The 26030-nt window shown below is 43.3% G+C and overlaps 2 protein-coding genes across 15 annotated transcripts in view; one reads left to right on the top strand and one right to left on the bottom strand.

Annotated features, from left to right (window-relative positions):
- Nucleotides 1-185: 185 nt before the first annotated feature.
- UQCC5 (ubiquinol-cytochrome c reductase complex assembly factor 5) lies at nucleotides 186-2825 on the top strand. Its single transcript, XM_069865890.1, has 2 exons — nucleotides 186-454; nucleotides 2478-2825. Exons 1-2 carry the CDS (start codon nucleotides 304-306, stop codon nucleotides 2543-2545), a joined length of 219 nt encoding a protein of 72 aa, XP_069721991.1. The 5' UTR covers nucleotides 186-303; the 3' UTR covers nucleotides 2546-2825.
- A 1858-nt stretch (nucleotides 2826-4683) lies between these two features.
- Nucleotides 4684-26030, bottom strand: part of PBRM1 (polybromo 1) — a 52779-nt gene continuing 31432 nt past the window's right edge. For 6 of the 14 annotated variants that reach the window (XM_069865827.1, XM_069865826.1, XM_069865830.1 and 3 more), the window contains 10 exons: nucleotides 25695-25840; nucleotides 25238-25395; nucleotides 24432-24615; nucleotides 23186-23396; nucleotides 20310-20511; nucleotides 16396-16554; nucleotides 12569-12724; nucleotides 10004-10074; nucleotides 8850-9066; nucleotides 5026-7818 (listed from right to left, as the gene is read on the bottom strand). In XM_069865827.1, coding sequence (XP_069721928.1) covers nucleotides 7646-7818; nucleotides 8850-9066; nucleotides 10004-10074; nucleotides 12569-12724; nucleotides 16396-16554; nucleotides 20310-20511; nucleotides 23186-23396; nucleotides 24432-24615; nucleotides 25238-25395; nucleotides 25695-25840 — 1677 coding nt within the window. In that variant the 3' untranslated portion in view covers nucleotides 5026-7645. Of the gene's footprint in view, nucleotides 7819-8849; nucleotides 9067-10003; nucleotides 10075-12568; nucleotides 12725-16395; nucleotides 16555-20309; nucleotides 20512-23185; nucleotides 23397-24431; nucleotides 24616-25237; nucleotides 25396-25694; nucleotides 25841-26030 lie in introns of all 14 variants that reach the window. The other 8 variants (XM_069865837.1, XM_069865836.1, XM_069865834.1 and 5 more) reach the window with 3 other exon arrangements.

Here is a 26030-nt window from a genome sequence, read left to right on the forward strand (position 1 = left end):
CCGGGGCTGGAGAGAAAGGGGGCGTGGTCGCATAGAAGCCACGCCCCAACCAGACCCGCCCAATCAGACGAGGCCAAGCGGGTCACGTGATCCCTTGTGTGCGGCCGCCGGCGCCCATTGGCTGCGCGCCCGGGGCCCGCGGCGCTGATTGGCTGCGTCGCCCCGCGTGCCCCGCCGGAAGTGACGCAGAGGAAGTGCCGCCATGACCGCCCGCCGGCTCCGTGACGGGGTGGCGCTGAGGCGCGTCCCCTCGGCCTGTGACCGGCCTCCCCCACCCCGTGCCCTTGTCCGCCCCGCCCGGCCATGCTGGTGAGCCAGAGGGTGAAGCGCTTCTTGCAGCTGGTGCCGGGGAAGCGGCGCTTCGGCGTTTACCGGTTCCTGCCCTTCTTCTTCGTCCTCGGGGGAGCCATGGAGTGGTTCATGATCAACGTGCGCATCGGCCAGGAGACCTTCTGTGAGTGAGGAGGGGCGGCCCCGCAGCACAAAAAGCGATATGAGAAGTAGTTAATGTCTCAAAAAAGTGGAATATTTTGGTATAGAGTTCAGTTTTTATCCAAAGAACTGTAGGTTTTTAAGGTTGGACACAACGTCCCCCTGACAGCATGGGTTTCATTTTCAAACACTGTTTTTCCAGACACGTTCTTTCTGAACTATAAGCAGCTGTAAGAACAAAGCTACTTGTGCTCTGAGGAGCTTGCAATCTAAATGACTAGTTTTTCTTTCTGTTTCTGCCTTAAAGGACTAAGAAAACAGTGACATGAAACTTGGAAGAAAGTTGTGTAAACCAATAGAATCTAGACTTGCAACTTTTGAAATTAATGAGAATGTTCTTATAGTTGGAAGACAGAAAGATCATGATCTTTAAGTGACTGATAGGAATGGTTGGACTCGATGATCCAGTGGGTCTTTTCCATCAGCATGGTGAGCAGATATGTCCTCTGTGATCCCCTCTTTTGGCAGCCTTTCCCCCTCTCAAAGGAAAGGGCAGGCAGAGCTGGAGCCAGAGCTCCAAAATAGTAAGAATGTTGACTGTTGTAAAGTTCATAACAACATTAAAATGAGTCCTTAGAAAGTAATAGAATATGCGTAAGATTTCCAGGAAACTTCATCCACATGCATGTAAATGGGAAACACATCCTGTCCCAGCTCTTGTCCGGCTGTGCACAGTGGTTGGAGATCACTCCCTCGTGTTGCCAGGCCTGGGAAAGGATGCTCGCTTTCTGAAACTCCAAAACGAGTCTTAGGGAGTTTATTTGGATGTATTTTTGGATCACAAGGGAGTGGAGCCACCTGGGAATTTGAGTGTCCTTCAGAAAAGTCTCAGCTCCCCTCTCTGCTATAGAGGAATGTTCCCTTTTTCATGGGAAATCTAGTCCAGTCTCCTGAGAAATAAACCAGTTGGACACGGTTTCCAGAGCTGATGAACTCACTGCTAACAAAACTGCTGCTGTGCCCACTTCTGAAGCCCTGGATTTGCTGTGGTTTTCAGTTTAAGTAAATTACCTGAACAGGAATAAGGCCAGGTTAGAAACTAAAGCACATTTGTGTAGCAGCCACATACCAGCACATAAAAGGTGTCTGCCTAGAGGGTGGAGGCTTTATTGTTATGAGGAGTCACATGGAAAAGAGAAGGGGAATGGGGAATCTGTTGATCCTGGGGAGATTCTGATTGGATTCCAGAAGGAAGTTTTTCACCATTACAGCAGTTAAACATTGGGATAATCTCCCCAGGGAAGTGGTGGATTCCTCTGCACTGGACTCTTAAGGCTGAGCTTGACAGGGGGCTGGGCCATCTCGTTTAAACTATAGGCCACCTAAAAAGGCTGGACCAGAAGATCCCTGATGTCCCTTCCTACCTGGCATCCTGTGATATTTCACCTTGAGCCTTATTTTCTTGCTGCCTTTGCTGCTATGCCTAAATGAAACCAGACTGCAGTAACAATAATTGTGCAGTTTGGTCTGATTACTGCTCTATAATCCATGCAAAGTGACCACCTACAAGACTGATAACCTCTTTTTTTTCTGTTAGTGAGAGGTTTTCCTGTTAGTGAGACTCGGCAGGAAGACGAGTAAATACATATGGTTTGGGTTTTTTTTTTTAAAAAAAGCTAAAATACAGCAGTCCTCAGGCATTCACTTTCTGCCTATAATTTCATTTCCCTTTGGCTTCAGCAAGTTGGAGCATTTGTATTTTTAATTACTCTCATGGGAAAGCAGACAAGAAACAACTGCATCAGACTGGAAACAGTCTTCCTATAAAAACATTTAATCAGGACTGATGGGAAGAACTTTAGCCTGGATGGGAGGGAGAATATGAGCTGGTTTTAAGTGGCAATAGGGATTTCTGTTGGCATGAATTCTCAGTTGTCTGCAAGAGAAAAGTGGATTGAAAAGTTTAAAGAAGAGAGGACAGGCTTTGTACGTTCATACTGTATTGTGCTTGGAAAACTAATAAAAATAAAATCTTTTTCTGGCAGATGATGTTTACCGTAGGAAACGATCAGAAAGGCTGTACGAGGAGCGGATGGAAAAAAGTGAATTTTAGCCTCAAGGGGAAGCTGAATGCTTCAGCTGTATTAACACCAGAGAAGCATTACTGCCACATGGATAGGAGGGGAATAGTTTGTCTGCAAGATGAACTCTAATCCACACGTTTGTGAAATACGCTCTTAGATGGGTTTGGCAATTTATTCTTCCTACATCTACTTCATATCTTTAATATTTTGTATTTAAGCCAAATACAATGGAGAAAAGTTTGCTGTATGTAGGCCTCTGCCACGTATTTAATGTTTGTTTAGTACTTTTAAATAAACTGAGTAAACGGAGTCTGGCTGCTGCTTTTTTTTGGCCAAGACTAGTGGGAAAGAAACATTACCCATCACCTACATCCTATCCAGGCACAATGGGAACAATGATTTTTAGTTAGTTTCCTTTGTGCTGACAGAAACCGCGCTCTCATCTAATTTGTTTTCTTTCCCATGTGGCATAATTGTATCCAGATAAAAAGAGGCCAGACTCGCTGCTCAGTGTTTACTCAGCCCACACTGTTTGGAAAGTCATCCGTGCCTCCAGGCTCCGCTGCCTGCCCCTCGTACCCTTTGTTGGTACTCAGTGAACTGAGGGCTTTGGGGAAAAGAGTGATCCTTCACCTCCTAACAGGCACAAGCGCAGAGGAGCAGTCAGCTTAGCAAACCTCTGCAGGACTCCTGTCTCCCCAGAAAGGAAAAGAGAGCTCACTGCATATCCTGGACAGCTTTTATTCTGTGACTGCGTTAGGGTGACTGGGGAAGCAGTGAGGACTCTGCATTAACGACGTTGTGTTACTGCTGATGGTTTGCGTATATACTGAGAGCCCACAAAGAAGCCAGTTCTTAAAACCTGCCCAAAAACAAACTCGAGGGAGTTCCAATACTTACACGTGTTCCTTCCTGCACCAACTCCTAACAGCCTTTTCCCACAGAAGGAAGTTTTCTTCAGCTAAAGAGCCAGTAAGCATTTTGCTGATGTTTCACCTTGCAAGCGGAGGGGAACTGCTGTTGTCTCATCCAAGGAACGATCTGCAGGGCTAGTGCTGCTTGTGTTTTCAGGAGATAAAAACTGTCAAGAGAAGTAAAGACGTGACCCTATCACTTTAATTACTTGGGGAAACCCCCTATTTCTGAATAAGAACCTGAGTTTTGACTTTGGTTCCCAAAACCTCACGCAGAAGCTTCTTTTTGCAGTCGTATATTGTTCTGCTGCAGTAAATCCTAACTGCAGCGACACAGAAAGAATAAAGCATGAGTGAAAAGCCAGATTTTGAAAAGTGTTGAGCTTTAGCTCCCTCTACCTTTCCTTCTCGAGCCTTTTGGAACTCTCTCCTGCCAGTGCTGTTTCCTTAGAACAAGAAGATCCAAGCATCCTTCACCGCTTTGCTCCAAGGCTTTCGTTGTGCTTAGCTTAACCCGAGCCACACAAGTTACTCAAGTTGCTGTGTAATTCAGGGCCTTCTCCTCCGTTTCTTTTCATGTCTCACCTGCTGCCTCCTTTAACAGACGATGATCTGCACAACCAGGCTTCTGCACTGGATTTTTTGATCCCTCCTGGCACAGGAAGGACATGAACGCATGTTAATTAAATATAAAGCTATCTGTTCTGAATAATTAAATAGCTCTTTACGTGTTGGAGGCACTTTGAGACTTGAGAGGTTTCTATCATTTAATTTTTCTTGCTGTTTGTGGTATTAAGGAAAACCTCTATACTGTTGGGTTTTTTATTTTAATGAGTAAAAAGATGCTTTTTTTCCATATTACTGTTCTTATTTCCTTATTACACAGCTACATAAAAGAGTTCTGAACCACGTTAGTTTCTAGTGTGAAATTAAGGCTTGCTGTTTATTTTCAAAGCAATTAATGTGGGGGCATCTGGGACCAACTGAATCTTATTATCTCCACTCAGCTTGTTCCCAATGCATCATATATTTTTCAAGGTTTACTGTTCATGCTCCTTATGGTTTAATTTCAACCGTATTTTTCAGCATCCCTGTTCTTATCACCCACCAGGCACATCTTGCAATACACGGGACAAAATAAAAAGGATTTTTTACCCGCATGCACGCACGTACCAGGGACCTGATAAAATCTGGATTAGCATCAGCCAGAATCACCTGAAATTAAATCCTAATAAAAGTCTTGATGGGACTGGTTAATCCAAAACACTTTGCAAACTATTTTTATTCAAATTAAAAAGACTCAGGTAAACAAAGTGATGGTACATACATGTTATAAACCTGGCTTGCAGCTTAACCTTCAGGAGTACAAGATCTAACGAAAAGCCAAGCATGGATTAACCAGGTCCGAAAAAGTACGCTGAAATAAAAAAAAAAAAGTCACCAACATCAATGCTTTGAATTTTTACACAAACAGTAAATTTTCTCATGGAAGGGAAGGACTGAGGAAGAGAACAAATAATTATTAGTCGTCTCCAAGTGGTTTATGAATACCAGTCCTAGATTCATCTATTTTTCGCTCTCACAGAAGCCAACCATTTCCCATTCATACTTTTTATTTTAATATGAAAGTTTTGTTTATGCCAGTACAACAAATGGCAGTGGAAAACAAATAAGGGGTTCAAACACCCACAAGGCGAGAGAAAGACAGACAGACATGTCTTTTTTTTTTCTTTTTTCCTTTTTTTTTTAAAACCAGAGTCAGAAAACAGTTTCTTTTGCTGGTTTGGAATTCTAGACTGTAGCCATCATATCGTAAATTTTACTGCAATCGACTGAAACGCCTCCAATATCCAGAGACACGGGTTTGAAATAAATAAACAAAGCTTAAAATAATTGATCAGGGCCAGCCCAGCGGCTTAGCTGTAGCGCTCTGCACTGCCTTGTGGGAGGACCCAGGGGTCGTTTGCACTTCCAATCTCTTGCTTCTGGGCCAGAAAGAGCAGTGAAAATCAGGTTTCGGCTGCTCGGGCAGGAGAGCCAGTGCTGCAAGTCTGCTCGGCACCGACCTTCAGATAAATTAAACATCTGAGTTATACAGGCTCCAAAGGGAGTCCCATCCAGTCCTCAAAAGAAAATAAATAAATCAATAACTTAATTAAAATCCATCCCAGGTTCTTTGGTGTAATTTGTGTTAATGCTGAGAAACAGGAGAATCTGGTGGTGCATTAGTACAATCCATGATAGTTCCAAACACTCCCAAACTAGGATTTGCTGCCTGATTCACTTCACCGTCCCATCTTTGTGGCTTTGCAAAGCCTATGGTAACCTAAATATACTTGAGGATGATATTGTATATGTGGGGGTCGTCTACGACTATTCAGTTTCTACTTTATTGAACTTGGTCATTTACAAAGGCCAGTAAAGAATTTCTGTACTTGTAGAGCTCAAACCTGTGATTTCCCTGTGTTGCTCAGCTCCGTTTTCTTCACGTCCACTGCACATCTGACCTAAGCTGTCCTTAAGGGCCTGCTTGTAATTACATGGTTTTCTGCACAATGACTGGAGGATTGCAATAGAAGGGAAAGAAATTAGCTAGTAAAATTAAATAACAGGTTCTACTTGCGCACGTCACTTCCCTCATCAGTATTAATTACATCAGCAAAATGGAACCCAAGATATCCAGTATCCAGAAGAAAAGTATTTAACCTCCTGCCAAATGCACTCAAATAAAAACCGCTCTGTGCTATTAAACATTTCCACACGATGAACATGTCTAGCAGTGAGATCAAAGTGTATCAATAAATCAGTTCTTTTGGACTGAGATGCAGTGACCATGTTCAGGCCAACACCTTTTTCAAACCAATATTGCTTTCCCAGTCACTTAACACAATCTAAAATTATTAATTCTTTTTCTACAATTAAGTACATGAAAGGATTTACCTTTAAACAAACAGCCTTGCAGTCCAAAAGGTTGGCTGGTTATGAGGACAGGTAAGTCTGTAGCAGAAGGCAGTCAAAACCTTGAAATTTGGCAAGAAGTCTACGCCTACCTTAGCTAAATAAAGAAAAAAACCCAAACCAAGCCCCACACCCTCTGAAGGCTGCGACGCAAGTGCTCTAGTTCCCCACGGTCTCGCTGTGCTGTGCTTGCACGCACCGCACAGTAGTACTTTACCTTAATGTGTCAAATCTATCAACTTTTGCATCACAAAACTTCCACTGATCAATACATTAAAGTGAATCAATGCACTTAAAAGAAAGCGTACGAGAACGTCTTACAATGCCCAATCATTAACAGAATATGTGTGAATTTATAAACATTGCTAATAAATCAACTCGGCTTCCCTTCTCTAACTTACCTTCCAAGACCTGAACTGGTTCGCAGTTCCGCGTGCCTCTCCCACACGGAATTGCTTAGGGACGGAGGTTTCCCTTCCCACCGCTCAGTGTCAGGGGCATCACAGAACCCCCCGAGCAGGTCACGGGAGATAAAAGCTTCGCCTCCTAAGGCCGTGCCAGCACACGTATTCTGTTACTGATTTAGGATCACAATGACCTTGGCTACACAATTAAATAACTGGACAGGATCGGACAACATCAGCAGTCAAGACACCCTTGTCCCGTCTGCACTAGCCCTTCCATGATCACTGTGGCCCACTCAGCTGCCTCGGGAGCGACTTGAAATGTTATTTTTCTTCCCCTAGCGTCAACGCACGTCTTACCTTTAGCTTCTTTTAAGAGATACTCCCTGCTCACATCCAAGTGAGATCTCTGCTGGAAGTGACTAGCGCACACAAGCACATGTACACACGTCCCTCTAAGATGTAAACTATGACTAATTTCACATTCCATTGTACCAATTTGTTAACACTTTGTTTTCTTTTTTCTTCTTTTTTATAAAAACAATGGCATCAGATTCTCAGCAATAAAGTATAAGAAAGATGAATCCTTGACTACACTTAACCAATTATGAAATCGCCTTCCAAACCAAGGAAACATATGCAAAAATCTGTGTATTTGATAAAGTCAACTTAATATAACAAAAAGTGAAATATGCTTATTAAAAGTGTCCTTATATAAAAATGGTCTTGCAATGTACAGTAAAATGCAATACAAATTATTGTTGGTTATCTCTCCCCACCCAGTAACTAAAACAGCTATTGTTCCACAAAACTCCTTTATATGCCGGTATCAAAGAAAGAAGCAGTTACGCAACTAAACATTTTCTATGTTGTATGCCTGGCGGATGTTCAGGGTGTCTCGTAGCATCAAGTCTCGCAGACGCCACAAGGCATCGGCCATCGTGGTGTGAGCCCCTTTGCTTTTCAACCAGTGGGAAGGGAGTCGGCTCTCCTGTTCTTTTGATAAGTGGACATCTCGTCTTCGTGCTGGAAGGTCAAGAAACGGTCCAATTATTTATTGGCTCTAGTATTTAAGCCCATATGATTGATTCTTAGATTCATATAATTCTAATTAGCCTGCTGATTCTGTTAATTTGTTTTTAACAATTACCAGAATGTGTACATTTTATTTTGTTGCCACATTGGAAGGATGGGATGCCAACCCGAGGGACCTGGACAGGCTGGAGAAGTGGGGCTGTGAGAACCTCATGAGATTCAACAAGGTCAAGTGCAAGGTCCTGCACCTAGGTCGGGGCAATCCCCAGTTTCAGCACACGATTGGGGATGGCGTGATTGAGAGCTGCCCTGCAGAGAAGGACTTGGGGGTGCTGGTCGATAAGAAGCTCAACACGAGCTGGCAGTGTGCGCTCGCGACCCAGAAGGCCAACTGTATCCTGAGCTGCATCAAAAGAAGCATGGCCAGCAGGCCGAGGGAGGGGATTCTGCTCCTCTATTCCTCTCTTGTGAGATCTCATCTGGAGTATTGTGTCCAGTTCTGGAATCCTCAACATAAAGAGGAGATGGATCTGTTGGAACAGGTCCAGCCTAGAGAAGAGAAGGCTCCGAGGAGACCTTATAGCAACCCTCCAGTACCTGAAGGGGCTACAAGAGAGCTGCAGAAAGACTGTTCACAAAGGCTTGTGGTGACAGGACGAAGGGCAATGGGGATAAACTGGAGAGGGGCAGATTTAGGCTAGACATAAGGAGAATTTCTCCACCATGACAGTGGTGAGGCCCTGGCCCAGGCTGCCCAGAGGAGCTGTGGCTGCCCCATCCCCGGAGGGGTTCAAGGCCAGGCTGGATGGGGCCTCGGGCAGCCTGATCTAGTGGGAGGTGTCCCTGCCCATCACAGGGGGCTGGAGCTAGGTGATTTTTAAGGTCCTTTCCAACCCAAACTATTCTATAATGCTATTAAGCAAGCAGCAGATTTATTTAGCATTTTCCATAAAAGCAAAAAATATTAGTGGTTACAAAGAAGTTCTGCCTGGAATCATCCCACTCTGTACCCAAAGCCTTACCTGTGAGGGTCTGGTCCCACTTGCTAATGCTATTTGATTCAGCACTAAGCCCCTCGATATATTTCAGATAGGCTTCAGAATGAAGAAGCCTCTGTGTCTTTGGTGGAGGGGAGACGAACATGGGAGTTGTGGGCTGCTGCATAACTGGCTGGCTCGCTGGGCTCTGGCCGGGATACGGAGGCGGCGCCTGCTGTCCCGGCGGGCCGAGGATTCCTATCTGCAACGACAAAGCGAGGGAGAGATCACATTCAGAGGAACTGCAAGGGAGCCGCTTCGCATCTGTGCATCAGGTCTTCCTCCTTTTTATTTCATGCTTTCTCCAATTTGATCATTAATGTGTGGCCTGTGGAGCACAGGATTTACTCGAAAACATCTAATCCGAACTGATTCTGATCCTTGGACAACTGGGATGCTTTTAGAATAAAAGCTAATTGCTGCCAGGCAAAAATCACAGGGACACAGGAGAATTCTCACCATTCTGACTAAGCAGCAGCACTGAGAACTTGGCACAGATATCCTGTGGTCTGGAAAAACTCATTGTCACGGTATACATTTACACTTCACTTCTGGTTTTCTTTACACCCTCTAGCCAAAAATCATATTTGTCTTTATGATGCAAAAATAAAGTCAATAAAATTGGAAATGTGTTGCATAATTAATCCGAATTAATCACTGTGAAGGAACGTCCGGTCATCGCTGTTCTCCAAACTGACAAATTCTAAATTGCCAATGAACATCTGCTTGGGCAGCCTGTGAAAATGGGAGCAAACAAAACAGGTTCTACCCACTCATCAGTGCCTGAGAAAGCAGGCAGCCTCTTCTCTGCATCACCAAAGTGTGCAAAACTTAAATTGCCAGCAAACTGAACAGTGGGATGAAAAGACTTATCTTAGTTTAGCAGAAGGAAAACAAATTAAAACCCTGTCTTGCTTATACCGCTCAAGTTATCCCACCAGACAGAACCTAATTAGCATAGTAACAACACAACCAAGAAATAAAGGCTGAGTAGAAGATATTAACTGGTTCTGAATACTGGTGTGGTTTATGTTCTCCCCGGGAAAGGATATGTACATCCCTAGATGTCTTAACTGAGACATTGTTCAAATACTAATTCAGAGCCTTAGAGCCTCATAATTAATGCAGAAATGACTCACCTGGTGTCCAAAAGGACTAGCTCCGGGTGCTGGAGTGCCTACCATGGGGGTCACATTTTGGCCTATAACACCTATATTCCAAAATATAAAATAATTAGTCTTATTTCAGAGCAGTGCAACCACTTCTTTGGTCTTCTATAGTAAACATTCATACTTTTGATATCATTGCTCCCAGTTAAGCAGATGTATGGCATTCAGATATCCCCCTCTCCCCCAATAAAGGAAACCACTTGAGGAGTTTCTGAATGAGGGGGTTAAAAAAAAAAAAAAAGCCAACATGACAACTAGCAAACACTGATACAGGGCCTGTTGAACTCATTTAATTAAAGAAATGCAAAGTGAATCATTTTTGGTTTTCAGATTTTTTTCGTGTTACTTAGTTACTGCCTGACTAAAGCTTTTCACTGACAACATATCTCTTTGGCTTGACAAGATCTTCCTGGAATCCTTTTAAGAATGGAAATGCTGATTTGCTTTAGCAACATCGAACATTTCCTTGTGCTCAGTTTTATATAAAATACATTCACAGCCAGAGGAAATCCAAGCCATTACACAAATTCAGTGAGATCTCACTAATATCAAACGTCACTTGAAGGTGAAGCATCAACAGTTTTATCTACGAGACCAACAAACATTTGAAATAAACCTCAATAAAATAAAGGCTGTTAGTTTTTCTCAAACGTAGCGAGGCTTTTCCCCACTGCGCAGTGCAGCGGACACCAGTGTTAGATTGAAACCTTTATAAAGCTGAATGAGAGCCATGCAATTCCCATATTTTACATACAGATGCTTTGGTCTCAGTGAGCGAGAGTTATGCCGCCTGCTGCTTTCTTTCTGTTTATGCTGCTCTTCATATTCATTAATTGGAAAAGCAGCAAACTGACTATGCCCCTCTGAGGGTTTAATTTGCATGGAGATTTCTGTATCCGTGATCAGAAGACGTGCCGCTGCACTGCACACACTAAAGCATATGGAGAATGCATTTTCCATTTGATGACAACCTCCATTTTAAATATATCTGTACTCCCAGCGAGTCAGGAGTTGGGGAAAAACATCGATAATACAAGTTGTAGAGTGTGACACAGATCCGTTTTATGAAGAGGTCTGGCAGAAGGCACCAGAACTCTTCCAGCATTGGAGCGTGGGTCACCCCTTGCCCACCCGGCCCGATTTAGCATCGTTTCACCTGTGGTCCTGCACTCCCAGGCATTACTTTTTCCCTAACCCATATCCTCTCAGCTTTAAACACCATACAAGCAGGCCACTTCTCTGGTGGGAAAAAGAAATGCCTTGCCCTGGATTCACCTCCCAAGTATTTGTGCTGGCTGATGGGTGCTAAAGGTCATTGCTTGGGTGAGTCGGAGACAGGCTCAGCGACACGCAGCTGTTCCTGCTCCCTCTACGGGATGTCATGGTCAATCTCACACGCCAGCGAAGCTGCATGCTGCACACCGGATACCGATGGATTTAACAAAACCCCCAGGCAAGCAAAAAACACCCCCCAAAAACAATTTACACGTAGATAAAGTCTTAACAGAGGTTGTGATAAACACAGCTGCAAGTGGGGTAGGGGAGGCAAACGAGACCGCTCTGGATCACAGCTTGTTTAACTGCTGAACACACGGGACGCACGTCTTTTAAACAGGGATGTGAGTTTTAGAGCTAAAAGCTGAAAGATTCAGCAGGCAACAGGAGGAGAGGGCAGATGGACACCTTTTCCCCTGTAATGGGGACATGTTAATGCCATTAACACTGGAAAAACGTTTAGGATTCATTCAGATTCAGCCTCACTTTTCATCAAGCGTGGTAAAAAACCGCAAATGTGTAGTAGGTGTGCTCTCAAAAAATCGATTCAGAATTTGGCCACAACAGGAAACGGAGTTCACCTTACCCTCAAAAGGTTTCCGGTTCCTGTTCTATCAACAAGGTTTCATCTGAACACGTCAGTGCCCTGATGGCCAGGGGCTCATTTAAGCACACAGCCTGGCTACTGACACACATTAACCTACTGAAAAAGAGTCTGGTAAGGAAACAGAACAATACATTTCATTTATAAGCCCATTTTGGATAAGAAAAGGAGTGGAAGGCTGTTGTTCACTGGAACAGGCTGCCCAGGGAGGGGGTTGAGTCCCCTTCCCTGGAGGGGTTTAAGGAACGGGTGGATGAGGTGCTGAGGGACATGGATTAGTGATTGATGGGAATGGTTGGACTCAATGATCCGGTGGGTCTTTTCCAACCTGGTGATTCTATGATTCTATGAAATGATGTAAGGACACAAACAGGCTGGTTTTAGCTTTCAGACCTCCAATAAGCTCGAGTTTTGTTGGCTGGAGCATGCCACGTTTCTCCAGTCCCCTTTTGCAGCTGGTTTATTCCACATGCGGTTCTGTCAACATTCCACTTCTACCTCATCCGTCCCGCAGCGTGTGCCGCAGCTGAACCAACCCGGGCCCTTCAGAAACCCAAGCTGTGACCAAACCAAGCTGCGGATCGTTTCTGTAACAACTGGTTAAATGACAAACACACGGCAATGAAACAAGGAGCAAATGAGGATGAGGTTCTTACCGGGCGGTGGGATGCCGGGGATGCCTGGCATACCTGGCGGGAGTTGGTGGGGTGGGGGCACCCCTGGGTGAAGTGGCTGCATGCTGCCCATGCTAACAATGCCATCAACGGGGCCCTGCAAAGGCGGCAGCGCCGGCGGATAGCCACTTATCATGCCTTGGGGGACACAACAAATGTCAAACATGCATCAATAACATGCGGAATGATCTAGACAGTAAGTCATGCACTACCCACAAAACACAACAAAAGAAAGCACTTTTAGTACAGCGACACGATACTACAATTAGTGTCTTGCAAACATGAGTAAAACTTAAAAATAGAACAAAGTTATAAATGTGAAACACCGTACTCCTGATGAATTAGTGTTTAGTGTATCTGAATGCTTCTCATGGGGCAATAAATGCTGAATACTCACATATGTTAACACAAGGAATAAAGTCAGCCACAATTAAATGTTACTAAGGCAAGCGATTTTAACACAGCTCAAAGCTCTGCCATCTGCATCCAGACAGTGAACGCAACGCTAACTACACAAGCTCCACGTGCAGCCCTGCTTTGCGGGCTCCCTCAGGGACCAAACAACTGGAACAAGAATAAAATCTTGTGTATTTTTCATATGCAAAATTAACAGACGAACGCCCTACAACGTTTGCATACTAACGGCAGCGACAGGGGTGACTTTTATTAAACCATCTCCAGTATGAACTAAGGATGTAACTCAAATTTAAAACCTGAGAGCACTGGATGCACTGGGCTGCAGTGATACACGCACACAGCAGTTGACTGAAGTAAAAGGACTTACAAGGAGCACCTGCAGGCCCTCACAGGATTTCACTAACAGCATTTTCAAGGTGTTTTTATAGGAAAATCAATGATCCAATGAAGTGTTGCTGCTCACAACTTTAACCTTCTGCATGTGAAGGATGACTATTTAGAGTTTATTCTTGTTTTGCCTCGGGTTTGTTGCTGTCCATGAGGTGAACCTACACAATATAACTGCACTGTGTTTATGAGGTCCTGGAAAGTAACTTGCTCATCCCTCACCTGTTTTCTAGGCTTCTTAATTTAAATGGATGTGTTATATCAGGTAACCAAGGAAAGGTGCTGGAAAGAATGAAAGATGACAGTGGACAGAAGCAGGTCTAAAGAGGTGAGGTAGGAGATTTAAGAAATGCAAAACTGCTGGGGTTTCTACAGTCTGTTCCCAGGAACCATCTACAGAGTTTTGCCGCATGCCCAGTAACTCACAAAAGAAACTTTTGGAACAGGAATTTCTGGCAGACTGTCCAAAACCACACACCAGCTCTGACTGAAAACAAAACAGTCGTGAGAGCTCAGGACCAAAACGGATCAAGCAGCTCCGAAATACAAACTAAACTGGTCACTTCTTCAAGAAGAGTTACACAGGTGACAAACCTAAAATTCCAAAGCTTTACACGGAGCTAACAATGAGACAATAAAGAACTGATCTCCCTCAAGCCTTCACTTTCCACAGGACAAGAGGTGTTGGGTACCTATTTCAAATACCTGGAAGCTCATCTGACCTCTTCATTAACAGTGAAAACCATATTTGTAATGGAAAAAGTAACAGAAGAAAAACACAAAAGCATCCCTAGAATAAAGGGCTTCCACTGTAGCTACTGCCTGGTGCTTCCCATGCACCCCTAGCTGCAACCACACATCTACACACACTTCGGCAGCTTTAAATTAAACAGAATAAAACAAAAACCTCCAAGGAAACAAACCCGTATCGATCAATCACGAAAACTTACTTCTACACTTCCCAATAAAACACTCACTCAGCAACAGTCTGGCTTAATAAAGCTGTCATCAAACCTCCAAGAGAAACTAATTTTTGTAGCTCATCACAAGGTAGCAATCACAGCCACTTTTATACTTCATACATGAGGTACCACTTGGAAAGCATGAGCAAACTATTTCCACCTCCCATCGGTGTAATTTGTGATGTCTTTCAAACTACCTGTTCTCCCATTTTTTTACTATGAAAACATACAATTTAATAAGCTTGTGTAATGCCTAATTTACAAGAAACAAGAGCACTGAGCACTGAGAGAAATGCACCTCAGAAAGCATCTAGATTTCTTGGACCTGTGGCCCATAAAGAAATTCTCTGAACTTCTGCGATGGAGAATTTCTCTGAACTGGAGAAAAGCAATCAAACGATGGAGCAGGATGTGAAAGAAGTCTCAACAGAATAAGATATTCCTAAGCAAGACCTGTGGAAACTGAAAGATGAAAGGCTGTGTTTCTCAAATGGGCCACAGTAATAGAAAGAGTTTAAAAAGAACCACTTGATCACCCACTTCAAGGAAGTGTTTCATAATGCCAAAGGGAAGAGCCCTGCAGATCTAACTGCTTGGATAAGACGATGGTCTTAAATACGGGTTTGCTTTTGAGAAGGCTGCTGCAGGAAGAAAGTCAGCGCGTATCGCTTACAGAACGCACAGTTTATTACTACCCACCAACATCCAGAAAGTGGAAAAGTGATTCAATGCCAAAAAAAATCCAAGAACCAAACCAAGAAAACACAACCGCAAGAGGATGAAGTTCTGCGTGTTCTAGAAGGACTCGCAAAAAAAGATCAGCACTGGAGAACTCCTTTTTCTTAATATACACCCAGACATATGTACACACACAAACACGCCAACTGCCAACAGGTCAGGGGAAAATTATCAAGAACTAAGTGGAAAATAAATTAACAAAATAAAAATGCAACTCAGTGTAAACAAATGCTTTGTAGTCTGGAGACCAAGAACCAAGTAAGGAACATGCCTTGAGTTTAAACATCCATGCAGCCCCTTTAGTAAAGAGGGATTTAAAGACCGTGATGAAAAACGCTCCAGGCTGTCAGCTCTAAATACGGCCACAGCCTGCGAGATGAGAAAGCAAGCAAAAAATGACAAAAGAATAAATGGGATAATTGGAATGCCTTATGGGAAAGCTAAAAACCGCCCCAAACTCAAACCAGAAGTCCTCTGATACTCGTATTTATCTACTTGGCACTATTTTGTCCTTAACTGATGTTACCTAATTATTTTAATTAGAAATAGGAGGAGGAAAACAACCTCTTAGGTAATACCCAATTCATCTTCTCACTGATGTACGGCTCATTCATATACAAGGGCCACCAGCAGACTACAATATCTCCATGCTCTGAGCATGCTCCCTATGAACTCAAGTCGAATTACAATCGGTAACAAACCCAACACTCAGCAACAGGGCCCTTGTGGAAGAGCTCTCCGAGCCCAGTTCTATTCTGAAAATCACCCGCTAAGACCGGCTCTCTCGCTATTCCACATTTGTTTCTGCAGTGGCTCTAGATCCTACCCTGCTCTGCTTACCACTGTCTAACCAGCAATTCTCTAAGGTTTTACTTGGATTTAAAAATCTGCTTTGGATTCTGTTTGCCTCTCGCCTTCCTGACAATACAAAGAAATCGGTAATTTCCCTCCTACTTTAGTGCTTCCCCTGATGCTGCATGCGCTTAGGAGAGCATTTGGCTTACTCGTAGCAGGGCTAAACACGACCTCTGCAGAGCAGAGTGAATAAACACGACTGCACCCAAACAGAACAGAACTCCTGCACACGGAGGACCCTTTTGTCTTGCATTTCCAACAAGCTACTCGCTACTGGACCGAGCCTACCAGGCTACTGCTGCAGTTACGTACACTCATTATGAAGAAAGACTGAAGAGGTTGAGCTTTTTCTTCCATAAGAACAAAGTGTGACCCAAGAGAGTGTTCAGAGTTATGAAGGGGGTTGATATAGTGGATGAGGAAAAAATGGTCATAGCTCCTACGTTTTACCTGCAACGGGTGTCAACTGCTGATTGAGCATTCCCATTGGTGTTGGTGGCGGCACCACCCCCATAAGAGCCCCGACAGGAGTGCCTGCCCGGGGGGAGGAATTCTGCTGCTGTGCTGCTCGCTCTCTCTCCTGCTGCTCAGCAACTTTAGCTGCCCGCTCTGTAAAAGCATTTTAGATTTTCAGTTCTGTTTTGTAACCCAGAATTTCAAAATATTATCTGTTCATTAAAAAAAGGACTAGTCAAACACTGGCATAGTTTAGTCAAATATAAAATAGAATCGTTTTATACAGCATGTGATTTGATTTCATGTGGCTGCGGCTAAGACTTTGAGAACCTTTCATGAAAAATATTCCACGAAAAAGAAAAATAAATAATAAAATAAAAATTTAAAAGGTCAAAGAACAAATTTGATAATAACACCAGTGTTACCGACGTGAAGCAGCAGTCCAGCACTAGGCTCGGTCCACGCCAGGAGAACATGGCAAAACGTTCCCTCTTTTGACACCCCTGGCTCTGCTAAACCAGCTACCAAGGCTGGCACCTCTCGCGTAAACCCACTGTGGGAATTTTTAAGCACGTGTCTATTAGACGCGCCCTAAAATAAGATGCCAAGAGCAGACAGCAGTGCCAGCCGGTGGCTCATTTGCTCATGAGCTTCCCATATATTTTACTACCGATGCAGCTGAAAAGCGAAGGCAAAGTTGGGAAGCATTTGCCAAGTTTCCCTAGCGTAGAGAGGTCCTCAGTGTTTGGAACATAACAAGCAGCAGTTTGATGACCCAAAAATATTTTTCTCTGTTTCTCTCTGTTGTTTTCCCCGTTTTGGTCCCCTTTGAGCTATTATTTCTTTTGGGGGTTGGTTTTTTTTGCTGAAGATGGCTAACTCACATTGTGCTTCTCACTGCAGGTCATGCCTCTCCTTTGTACGGTGAATCTGGTCATTACCTCAATCAAGTTTCTCACTGTGACTGCAAGAACAAAACATCTACTGCACAGGAATCTGACCAGAGGAGAATTTTAGATTAAGGGAAGGGGAAAGGGTCATGGGAAGAAGAAAGAAAAAATGAAACCCAACCAAACCAAAAAAAGGAGATACGCCAAATGCCCACTCAAGGTGTTTCAGGGGCATGCAAGTTGCTGATTTGTTTACTCTGAACATTGTATCTGACTGATGCAATGAGGAACAACAAAGAATGAACGAATGCAGCATATTACATCTCCAGCAAATTTTATTAGCGGTGAACACAGGGGTAGAAGTTCTTTTGCAGTGGTGAAAGATGAAAACTGCCACTAAAACAGCGATCAAGGTCCTGTGTCAAACAAAGGCTAAGAAGTAGTTCATCAAGGAGATTATGTTCTGCATCCTGCCAATGTCATTTGTTATCTTTAGTTTGTGACTTCAAACAACTATCATTCATCTCCTGTAGAACCCGATTATTGAGCTCCTATGCACCACTTCCATACACTCAAAGACCAATTTCATTACCAAAGCATTTTCTTCCTTTTCACTTTGTCATTTCAGGAAGAGACGACGACGCACAGAAACTCCTAAATTTCCTACCAGTAACTCATACGTGATTGAGCACAAAACACACAAGACATTTAAAGGTAGATCCTAAAATAAAAAATGAGTGAATCCTCTTCAGAGCAGAACAATTATTTGGGGAAAAGATGAAGCAGCTGTTCAGACTCTCGCTTATTTTGGCCAGATAAAAAAAACAGAAGGTCAGACAAAAGCAAAAAGTTCTGGAGACACTCGGCTGAATGGGAAATTACTGTTAAGGGTTCAGTTTTATAAGATTACGGAGTGCTGAGCTCTGAAAAAGGATCTGATGTAGGCCAGTACTTGAGTTCTACCTAGTCTCTAACCATGCCACGACTGCCACGGAACTAAGAGATGGAACAACACTGTCAAAGGGAACCTCAGCAGGCATCTGAAAGCTCAGCCTTGAGCATTCACCTTCATACTCAATACTAAGCCCAAGTCGTTTAGGCCAGGACTTCATTCAAACAACATTTCCAACACATCTCAAGAGACGGCAAAGAGACCTTCTGCTTTGAACAGAGCTTTTCCTTACAACAGCCCTTTGTCTCAAGCCCATGCATTGCTTTATTTCATTTTGAGAAGTTTCTGCAGCGCCGTTAGCCATGCAGGCATCTCCAACGCAGCCTGTGCTTTGCTCAGCTATTCCTAAAAAAATAAACTATTCCCCCTACACGTACGCCAAATGGAATTTTCAGTGGGTCAAAACGGATCTAAAACACAAACTACTTTTCACCAGAACACAGAAAGGCACTTTTTCACTGCCGTGTCAAACGATTCCTGTTCTCTGCTCCCTGGCACACGTCCCTGCTAGAGAGCACGTGAATTTTGACTCGTAACAGGGGAAGGAGAGGAGTTTGTCTCCTTTCACGCATGGTAAACAAACACAGTTTGGACACTTTGTAACCCCATCCCAACCCCCTGAAAAAACAAATAAAAGCCAGTCTAGCTCTGGGCAGATATCAAGCCAGAGAAACTGCAGCCCAAAACACAAAAGCTCTGAAAAACCTTACGTGAGAAAGAGGTTTAAAGTGGAAGCACTCAAGCAATCGTTAACAGTGGACAGATGCTGTTGCTACCAGTACGTTACAGCTACACCTTCCTGCAGAAGCACAAGACATTGAGCTGCTCAAAGCTGGGAAGCGATGACGTGCCAGCCGTCCTACTGCTTAAGAGTGAGACTGTAAGGAGGGACCTGTCTGTACAAAGCTACCATGCGCATCTAGAAGGGTATAAAAGGGAGCTACAACAGGAAAAAATAAGGTCAACGTACTTTCACAAAGAAAGAGTGTTACCACCTCCCTTCTCAGCGTTCACAAAGAGTACTCACACCTAGTATTACCCTCCAGAACAGCTAAGAGGCACTACCGCAGATTTGAAAAGGATTGAGATAGCTGAGGGTGGAAAAGTGATAGCACGCAGACTTCTAGTTTGAAGATGAAAGCTGCCTTTAAGTTCTGAGTATGCAGAAAACCTATCAAATCTCATTTCAAAAAAAGCAAAGTTATAACTTAATTGGGCAATAACTTCCTTGGGTATTGAAACTTTCCTATCCAAGCTGGCATTTTCTTCCAATAAAATTGCAACAGTTGTTAAAAAAAAATGGGTTTTATATTGGAAGCGCTGCCACATATTAACTGGAGTAAAAACTGTGGATGTTAAGCCAATTTGCAGGCCCCTTGGGTAAGAGCCTGCAGCTAAGGATCAAGTGTATTTCATTTTAATCACATGGAAGTTGAAACTCAATGACCAATACCAGCAGGCAAGAAAGGAAGAAAGAAAGAAAGAAAGGAAAGAAAGAAAGGAAGATCTAAAGCATGCCTATGCAATAGTCCTAGGCTTACTTTAGGATATGAAATCTCTCCACAAAAATGAGTTGCAATACTTGATTAACAGTGAGACTGACAACAGGTCACATTTACAGTATCATAACAGTTTCCTTAGTTTAATTCTACTAAAACTTTTTAGGACTCTAAGCCTTCTTACCTGCTACCACAGCTCTGAAGAGCTTCTTGTCCAAAACTCCCCCCAGTCCTCCTTTAAGTAAACTTTCACAAACCATTGTTCCAACTGACTTCCAGCCCAGGGGCTTCATGCCCCTTTACTTCTAATTTGTCCCCATTTTCATGGTCTTTGTTCTTTCAGTTATTTGTGGCAAAGGCATTTAAATGATCAGTTGTGCACTACACAGCTTAAATACGCTATTTGCTCCTCTTCAGTCCTCTCTTAATATGAGCTTCTCTTTAAGGTACGTCCAGAACACAAATATAAGTATCTTCTTTTATTAAACTTCCCATCTGAATAACAGTAATGAATGTGTTGAGAACGAAAAAAAGCAGCAAGAGTCTAGCATCTTAGTTTTTATTTACCTTCGTATTCTGCTTTCTTTGTTGCTTCCAAGTTTCTCCATTCAGTTCCTACAAGCCTGCTGAGTTCTCCAAAGGAGTAGTCTGGGTGCTGAGCTTTAATCACAGCTCTCATTTCGCTGCTAAATAAGATGTACCCACTCATGTTGATCTTCCTCTTTGATCCCTCCTTCTTGGTGCTGCCCTTAACAGACTTGGGAGTGGACTGTGAGAAAAAGCAGTCATGACCACAAGCGTACAGAAGAGAAAGCTCTCGACAAAGAAAATTTAGACTTTTGAGAAACAGCATTTCAAAATACTCCCATGTTTCTGCTAAATGGATTTGCACAAGGACCATCCAACCTTACAGCCCCTAAGGAGAGGGGCATTGATGCACAAGAGCATACACACACGGTTGTGGAAAGTATGGGGGACAGAGAGGGGAAGAAAACCATAGAATCCCAGCGTGGTCAGGGTTGGAAAGGCACTCTGGAGCTCATCCAGTCCAACCTCCCTGTTAAAGCAGGGTCACCGCCAGCAAGTTGCACAGGAACATGTCCAGGTGAGGGCTGAGTCTCTCCAGAGAAGGAGACTCCCCAGCCTCCCTGGGCAGCCAGTTCTAGTGCTCTGTCACCCTCACAGTAAATTAAGTTATTCCTCATGTTAAGGTGCTCCAGTTTGTGCCTATTTTGCCTTGTCCTGTCACTGGGCAGCGTTGAGACAAACCTGGCCCCATCCTCTTGACCTCTGCTATTTAGGTATTGATAAGCATTGATGAAATCCCCTCTCATTATTCTCCAGGCTAAACAGACCAAGCTCACTGAGTCTCTCCTCATAAGAGATGCTCCAGGTCCCTCGTTATCTTCATGGCCTCTGCCAGACTCTCTCCAATAGTTCCCTATCGTATCCCTAGATGCAGGACTCCAGCTGGGACCTCCCTAGGGCAGACTAGATGGGGAGGAGAACCTCCCTCACCCTGCTGGCTGCACTCTTAATGCACCCCAGGTTCCCATCGGTCTTCTTGGCCACAAGGACACATTGCTGGCTCACGGTCAGCTTGCTGCCCCACCAGGTACGTGCAACTCATCCCGGCTTTTCAGGCAAGGCCACGCTGCCAGGAGAGTTCTCAATTCAGGAACAGGAAAACCTAATTATCTATTTGGCCTCTTATATATCCGCACTTCGATACATACAAGTTTATCAGCTGGTTTTGCTTTTACAGCACTTGCACCAGTTTTGATAACAGTAATTCACTGTAAAAGCCTACCCACCAGTTTGGAAGGGCAAACAGGACTTGGACAAACTCTAAGAATTCTGGATTTGGTTCTTGTATTTTCTGTTCATTCGCATTACTAATACAAACATTTTTAGATGAACAGAATCTTCTCCATTTGAATCAGATAACTGCACATACTCAATACATTAAGAGAAGAAACAAAGCAGGATCCCCTCCCTCCCTTATGCCTCTTCTCAGCTGTACTGCTGAAGCTAAAAACCAAGTTCCACATATTTTTCTTTTTTAAGTTAACCCTTGATCCACAGCAAACTGCAGCAGGAGAGCATCATCCACATATTTGTCAAGCTCCACGATATCACGTATTCACTTGCCTTGACTCCTTTTTTCTTAGGTGAAGCAAGAGCCCTTTGTTATCAGAAGAAAAAGGAGTTTTAAAGTTCTGGGGTTTAATAGCTGTTAAATAGAATCCTGCACATGTAAGTGAACATAAAGCAAATACATGCCTTTCACCTGGGAGCTCTGTTCAAAAGGACGCTTTTCACCAGAGACATGAATAGAACCGAGTATAGAATCAGACTCATGGAGTGGTTTGGGTTGGAAGAGACCTCAAAGCCCATCCAGCTCCAGCCCTGCCATGGGCAGGGACACCTCCCACGGGATCAGGGGCTCCAAGCCCCATCCAGCCTGGCCTTGAATCCCTCCAGGGATGGGGCAGCCTCCACTGCTCTGCGCAGCCTGGCCCAGGGCCTCCTCACTCTCACAGGAAAAGATTTCTTCCTAACAGCCTGTTGCCAGTGTCTGAATCTCCCTCCTGTTCCCAGCAGTTCATTCCCATTCCCTCTCTAATACTCGAATTATCGTGGATGCAGCAATGCAATGAGACAAATAAAGGGTTTTAATCCAGTTGCAAACAAACTCTCTTGGTTAGGCTAATTAGCAGTTAAGCAGTTCCTCCCCGTGCTTCAACATTCACTTACGTAAGTACCAGGGCTTGTGCATGAAACACAGCAAGAAGGAAAGGCTCAAAAGTCCCCCATTTAAGCAGCAGTAATGACTCACGCTGCATTCAGTAGCACATAACCACACACAATTCCTCTTTATCAGTAAATTAATACTAAAGATTCTAGGACATCCAGTTCTTCTAACTTTTTGAATACGTTCTTATTTCCAAGCAGGAATGGTAACTCAATACTAAAAAAGGGATATTTTTTTTCCCCTAGATGACAACGCACAGCAATTTCTAATCACATACCAAAATTTAACACCCAAAATGCTAAGTTTTTTTTTCCAAAATGTAAGGAAAGCTTAAGAATGGGCATTAGGTAATTTGAGAATTACAATTAAACCCTTACATCCCAAATTTGTATTTAATAGAAGAACTTGATATTTCTGAACAAGGATCATAGAAAACCTATTTAGAAATAACATAGCATACAAAAACGTACCCTAAATTTTCCTCAACTGAACTACCTCCTTTAACATTATCACCCGGATATCATATTGGATACACCAGAACTGATCTATGTAATTTATTCCATAGATTCCAAACCAAAGAACAAATCTCTTCTATACATATATGATAAAACGCTACTGTTTCTTTATTTGGGTGAGGGAAAGAACACGGAATGTGAAGATTTAAAGGTTTCTTAAGGAAGATTCTTACCTGTGGTGGAGTATAAGGCATTATATCCAATTCATTGGTTAACGGGGTTTGAAGCTGCGGCATCGAGGGTGTTTCAGTCATATCACCTTCCTCCTCTCCCATCTCCTCCATGTCCTCATCGCCTCCTTCCAGCTCAGCAAATTTTGCTTCTAACTGCTGGATCTTCTTCTCCAGTAGCGGAGACGGTTCCTTCTGAGGAATGATGGGTTTTCTGAAAGGTGGAGGAAGAAGATAAAGCAGATGAGAGCACACACCTACTTTACAGCATTGATTTTGGAAGAGAAAATCAACTTTTCTTCCTTTATCACTGACCAACACAGAAACAATGAGGACTCTGGATGCGCCTGCACCCCCTTTCCAAACTCTGAGCAGAAATCATTCAGTGCCTACAGCCAGGGTTTCATTTTACTCACTTGTTTGAAGTATTTTTTTTTGTTTTTCAATTTTTTATGAGCTAGATGGCTATTTGAATGCAGCAAGTAACTCTACTGCTGCAATAAAAAAAAAATCAGTTAACATCACATCTGCCTTAGATCTTACATTTTACTTAAGTTAGAACGTAATATTTTTATTAATATCAATATTCAACAACTGGAAAGCTCTTTGTTACCCACAATGAGGGCTTACATATTTTAATGCTGTCCAAGAGAATTTGCCAGTCTGATAATGTAACGACTTTTCCTAAAGTCAGGAGAAGAAAAGGAAAGCATCCACTGGTACAAAGACCATGAAAAGACTGATGGTATCTGGACTTCTTTCCAGAAGCATAATTAGTTAAAATTTCTCTTCGCCTACAACGACAACTTTCACGCATGCACTGCATCTGTCTGGGACGGAGACAATTTTCTGCTGTGCTTTGGATCCGTGACCACAGCAGCGTTGATAACACATTGATGTTGTTGTAGTTATCACTGAGCAGCGTTAGCACATCGTCAAGGCCTTTTCTTCTCCCCACTCCACACTCCCATCAAGTAGAGTGGGGTCAGGCAAGAAGCTGAGGCAACAAGCCCAACTCTCTCAGCCTGTCCTCATACAAGAGTTGCTCTAGCCCTCAGATCATTTTTGTAGCCCTGCTCTGGAGCCATTCCAACAGATCTATCTTTTCTTCTTTTTGCTCTTCCAGTTCTCTCTCCCATCCTGCTGCTGGGGAACAAGTGAGTGGCAGGGTGAGGGGCTCAGCTGCCAGCCAGGGGCCACAACAAAGAAGAGCACTCACATGACCCCCTCATTCCCATCATGTTCTTACCTAAAATAGTAGATTTCATCATCTACAACTTTTGCAGAGAGTGAAAACCTCTTCAGCCCTTTAAATTTCTTCATCTGTTTGTCGCTTTCATTGTAGCGGCTCTCACAGAGAAAAACATCGTTTTCAGAGATTTCTGTTGGTCTGCAGGAGAGGAAGTCTTTGAAGGACAGAACAGCGCACTTCCCTGCAGAAATGAAAGAGCTTGCTTGTAAACGCTTGCTGGTGTTTTACAGAAAGCATGGAAACTCAGGCTCAGAAGTCTGGTAGATTCACAGTATTTGGTGCACCTATGGGAAACATACAAATCTATATCCCCCATTACATAATGTCACTCATGGGAAACCTACATAAATTCAATGCTTTCTGATCTGTTTAAAGAACAAGAAAACCTGGAAAATAGCAAAACCCCAATGAACACCAGTCAAGCATAATTGTTTTGCAGTTATGATGTGCTGAAGTACACAGTCGTTACACAACAAACCAAATTCCAATCTCCTTCTAGACCGACTTTCAGGGTGGGAGTAATTACATTAATAAGCAAGAATAATGGAGTTTTCTGTTGTCTGGTTGCAAACAATGTTCACTTTGATATCATACGTGGAATTCCCATATTGTAAGAAAGCTATCTCCTAGGGAAAATTCTCACTACAGGTCCCAAAGACGGAAAGCGTATTAGAAATGGTCTGAATAATCTCTCCTCACCCACTCAACATGAAAAAAAAACATTCTTGGAATCAAGCCTACACACAGGAAATTCTGATTATACAGGAAGAGCATCTGTTGGATTTAAATTTGTTAATAACTACCCAAAATGCAAGTCATCGGACAGGTCTCCTCCAAGTTACTCAAGAACACTTCCTTCTTGTAGAACATTTTAGTTGGTTCATGTTCAGTTTCTTCAGGATGGATAAAGATTGGACCAAAGAAATACGCAGCTCCATCTCGCACCCACATCTTTTCAATTCTGGAAAGAAAACAAAACCACTGGCATAAATGAGAGGCCATCCCTCCTAAACGAGACAGCTGAATGCATTAGGTTGTTCAGGAAGAACATCTCTAAAACCAAGCAAGGAAGAACAGCCTATTCCAACTGTGCCACTGTTCCCCTTTTTATTAGGCAGCTAAATTTCTTCCTCAGTCTGTTAAGAGATTGTAACATATAGCTTCATTCAGAAGATTTTTTCCCTAACCTATTTTATAGTTTTGCAACAAGCCTTTAATCCAAGTCATTTCTACAGACACCAATAAAGAAGTTGCACCTACCTTCCTACTCGAGGTCGCACTAACCCATGTGATTTTATGAAGACACAGTCCCCAACCTTAAGCCACATATCATTGTAGCAGAGCTGTTCGAAGTAATGGCAACCAGGTTCTCCATTGGACATTTCTACTGGAACATCTTCTTTGTCCTGCAGAGGAATACACATTCAGAAACTTGTGGAAGAAGGAAAACCAAACACGTCAACGAAAAGATGCCAGGTGCAAGGCCAGGTTGGATGGGGCTTTGAGAACCCTGATCCAGTGGGAGGTGCCCCTGCCCGTGGCAGAGGGTGGGACTGGATGGGCTTTGAGGTCCCTTCCAACCAAACTATTCCACAA

Source organism: Phaenicophaeus curvirostris, chromosome 11, assembly GCF_032191515.1.
Source record: "Phaenicophaeus curvirostris isolate KB17595 chromosome 11, BPBGC_Pcur_1.0, whole genome shotgun sequence".
NCBI classification, from domain to species: Eukaryota; Metazoa; Chordata; class Aves; order Cuculiformes; family Cuculidae; genus Phaenicophaeus; species Phaenicophaeus curvirostris.

Excerpts from the sequence above, each read along its gene's own strand:
- UQCC5 (XM_069865890.1), top strand. The coding sequence starts at position 304 with ATGCTGGTGAGCCAGAGGGTGAAGCGCTTCTTGCAGCTGGTGCCGGGG. Across the intron at positions 455-2,477 it reads CATCGGCCAGGAGACCTTCT|ATGATGTTTACCGTAGGAAA; the intron begins GTGAGTGAGGAG and ends TTTTTCTGGCAG.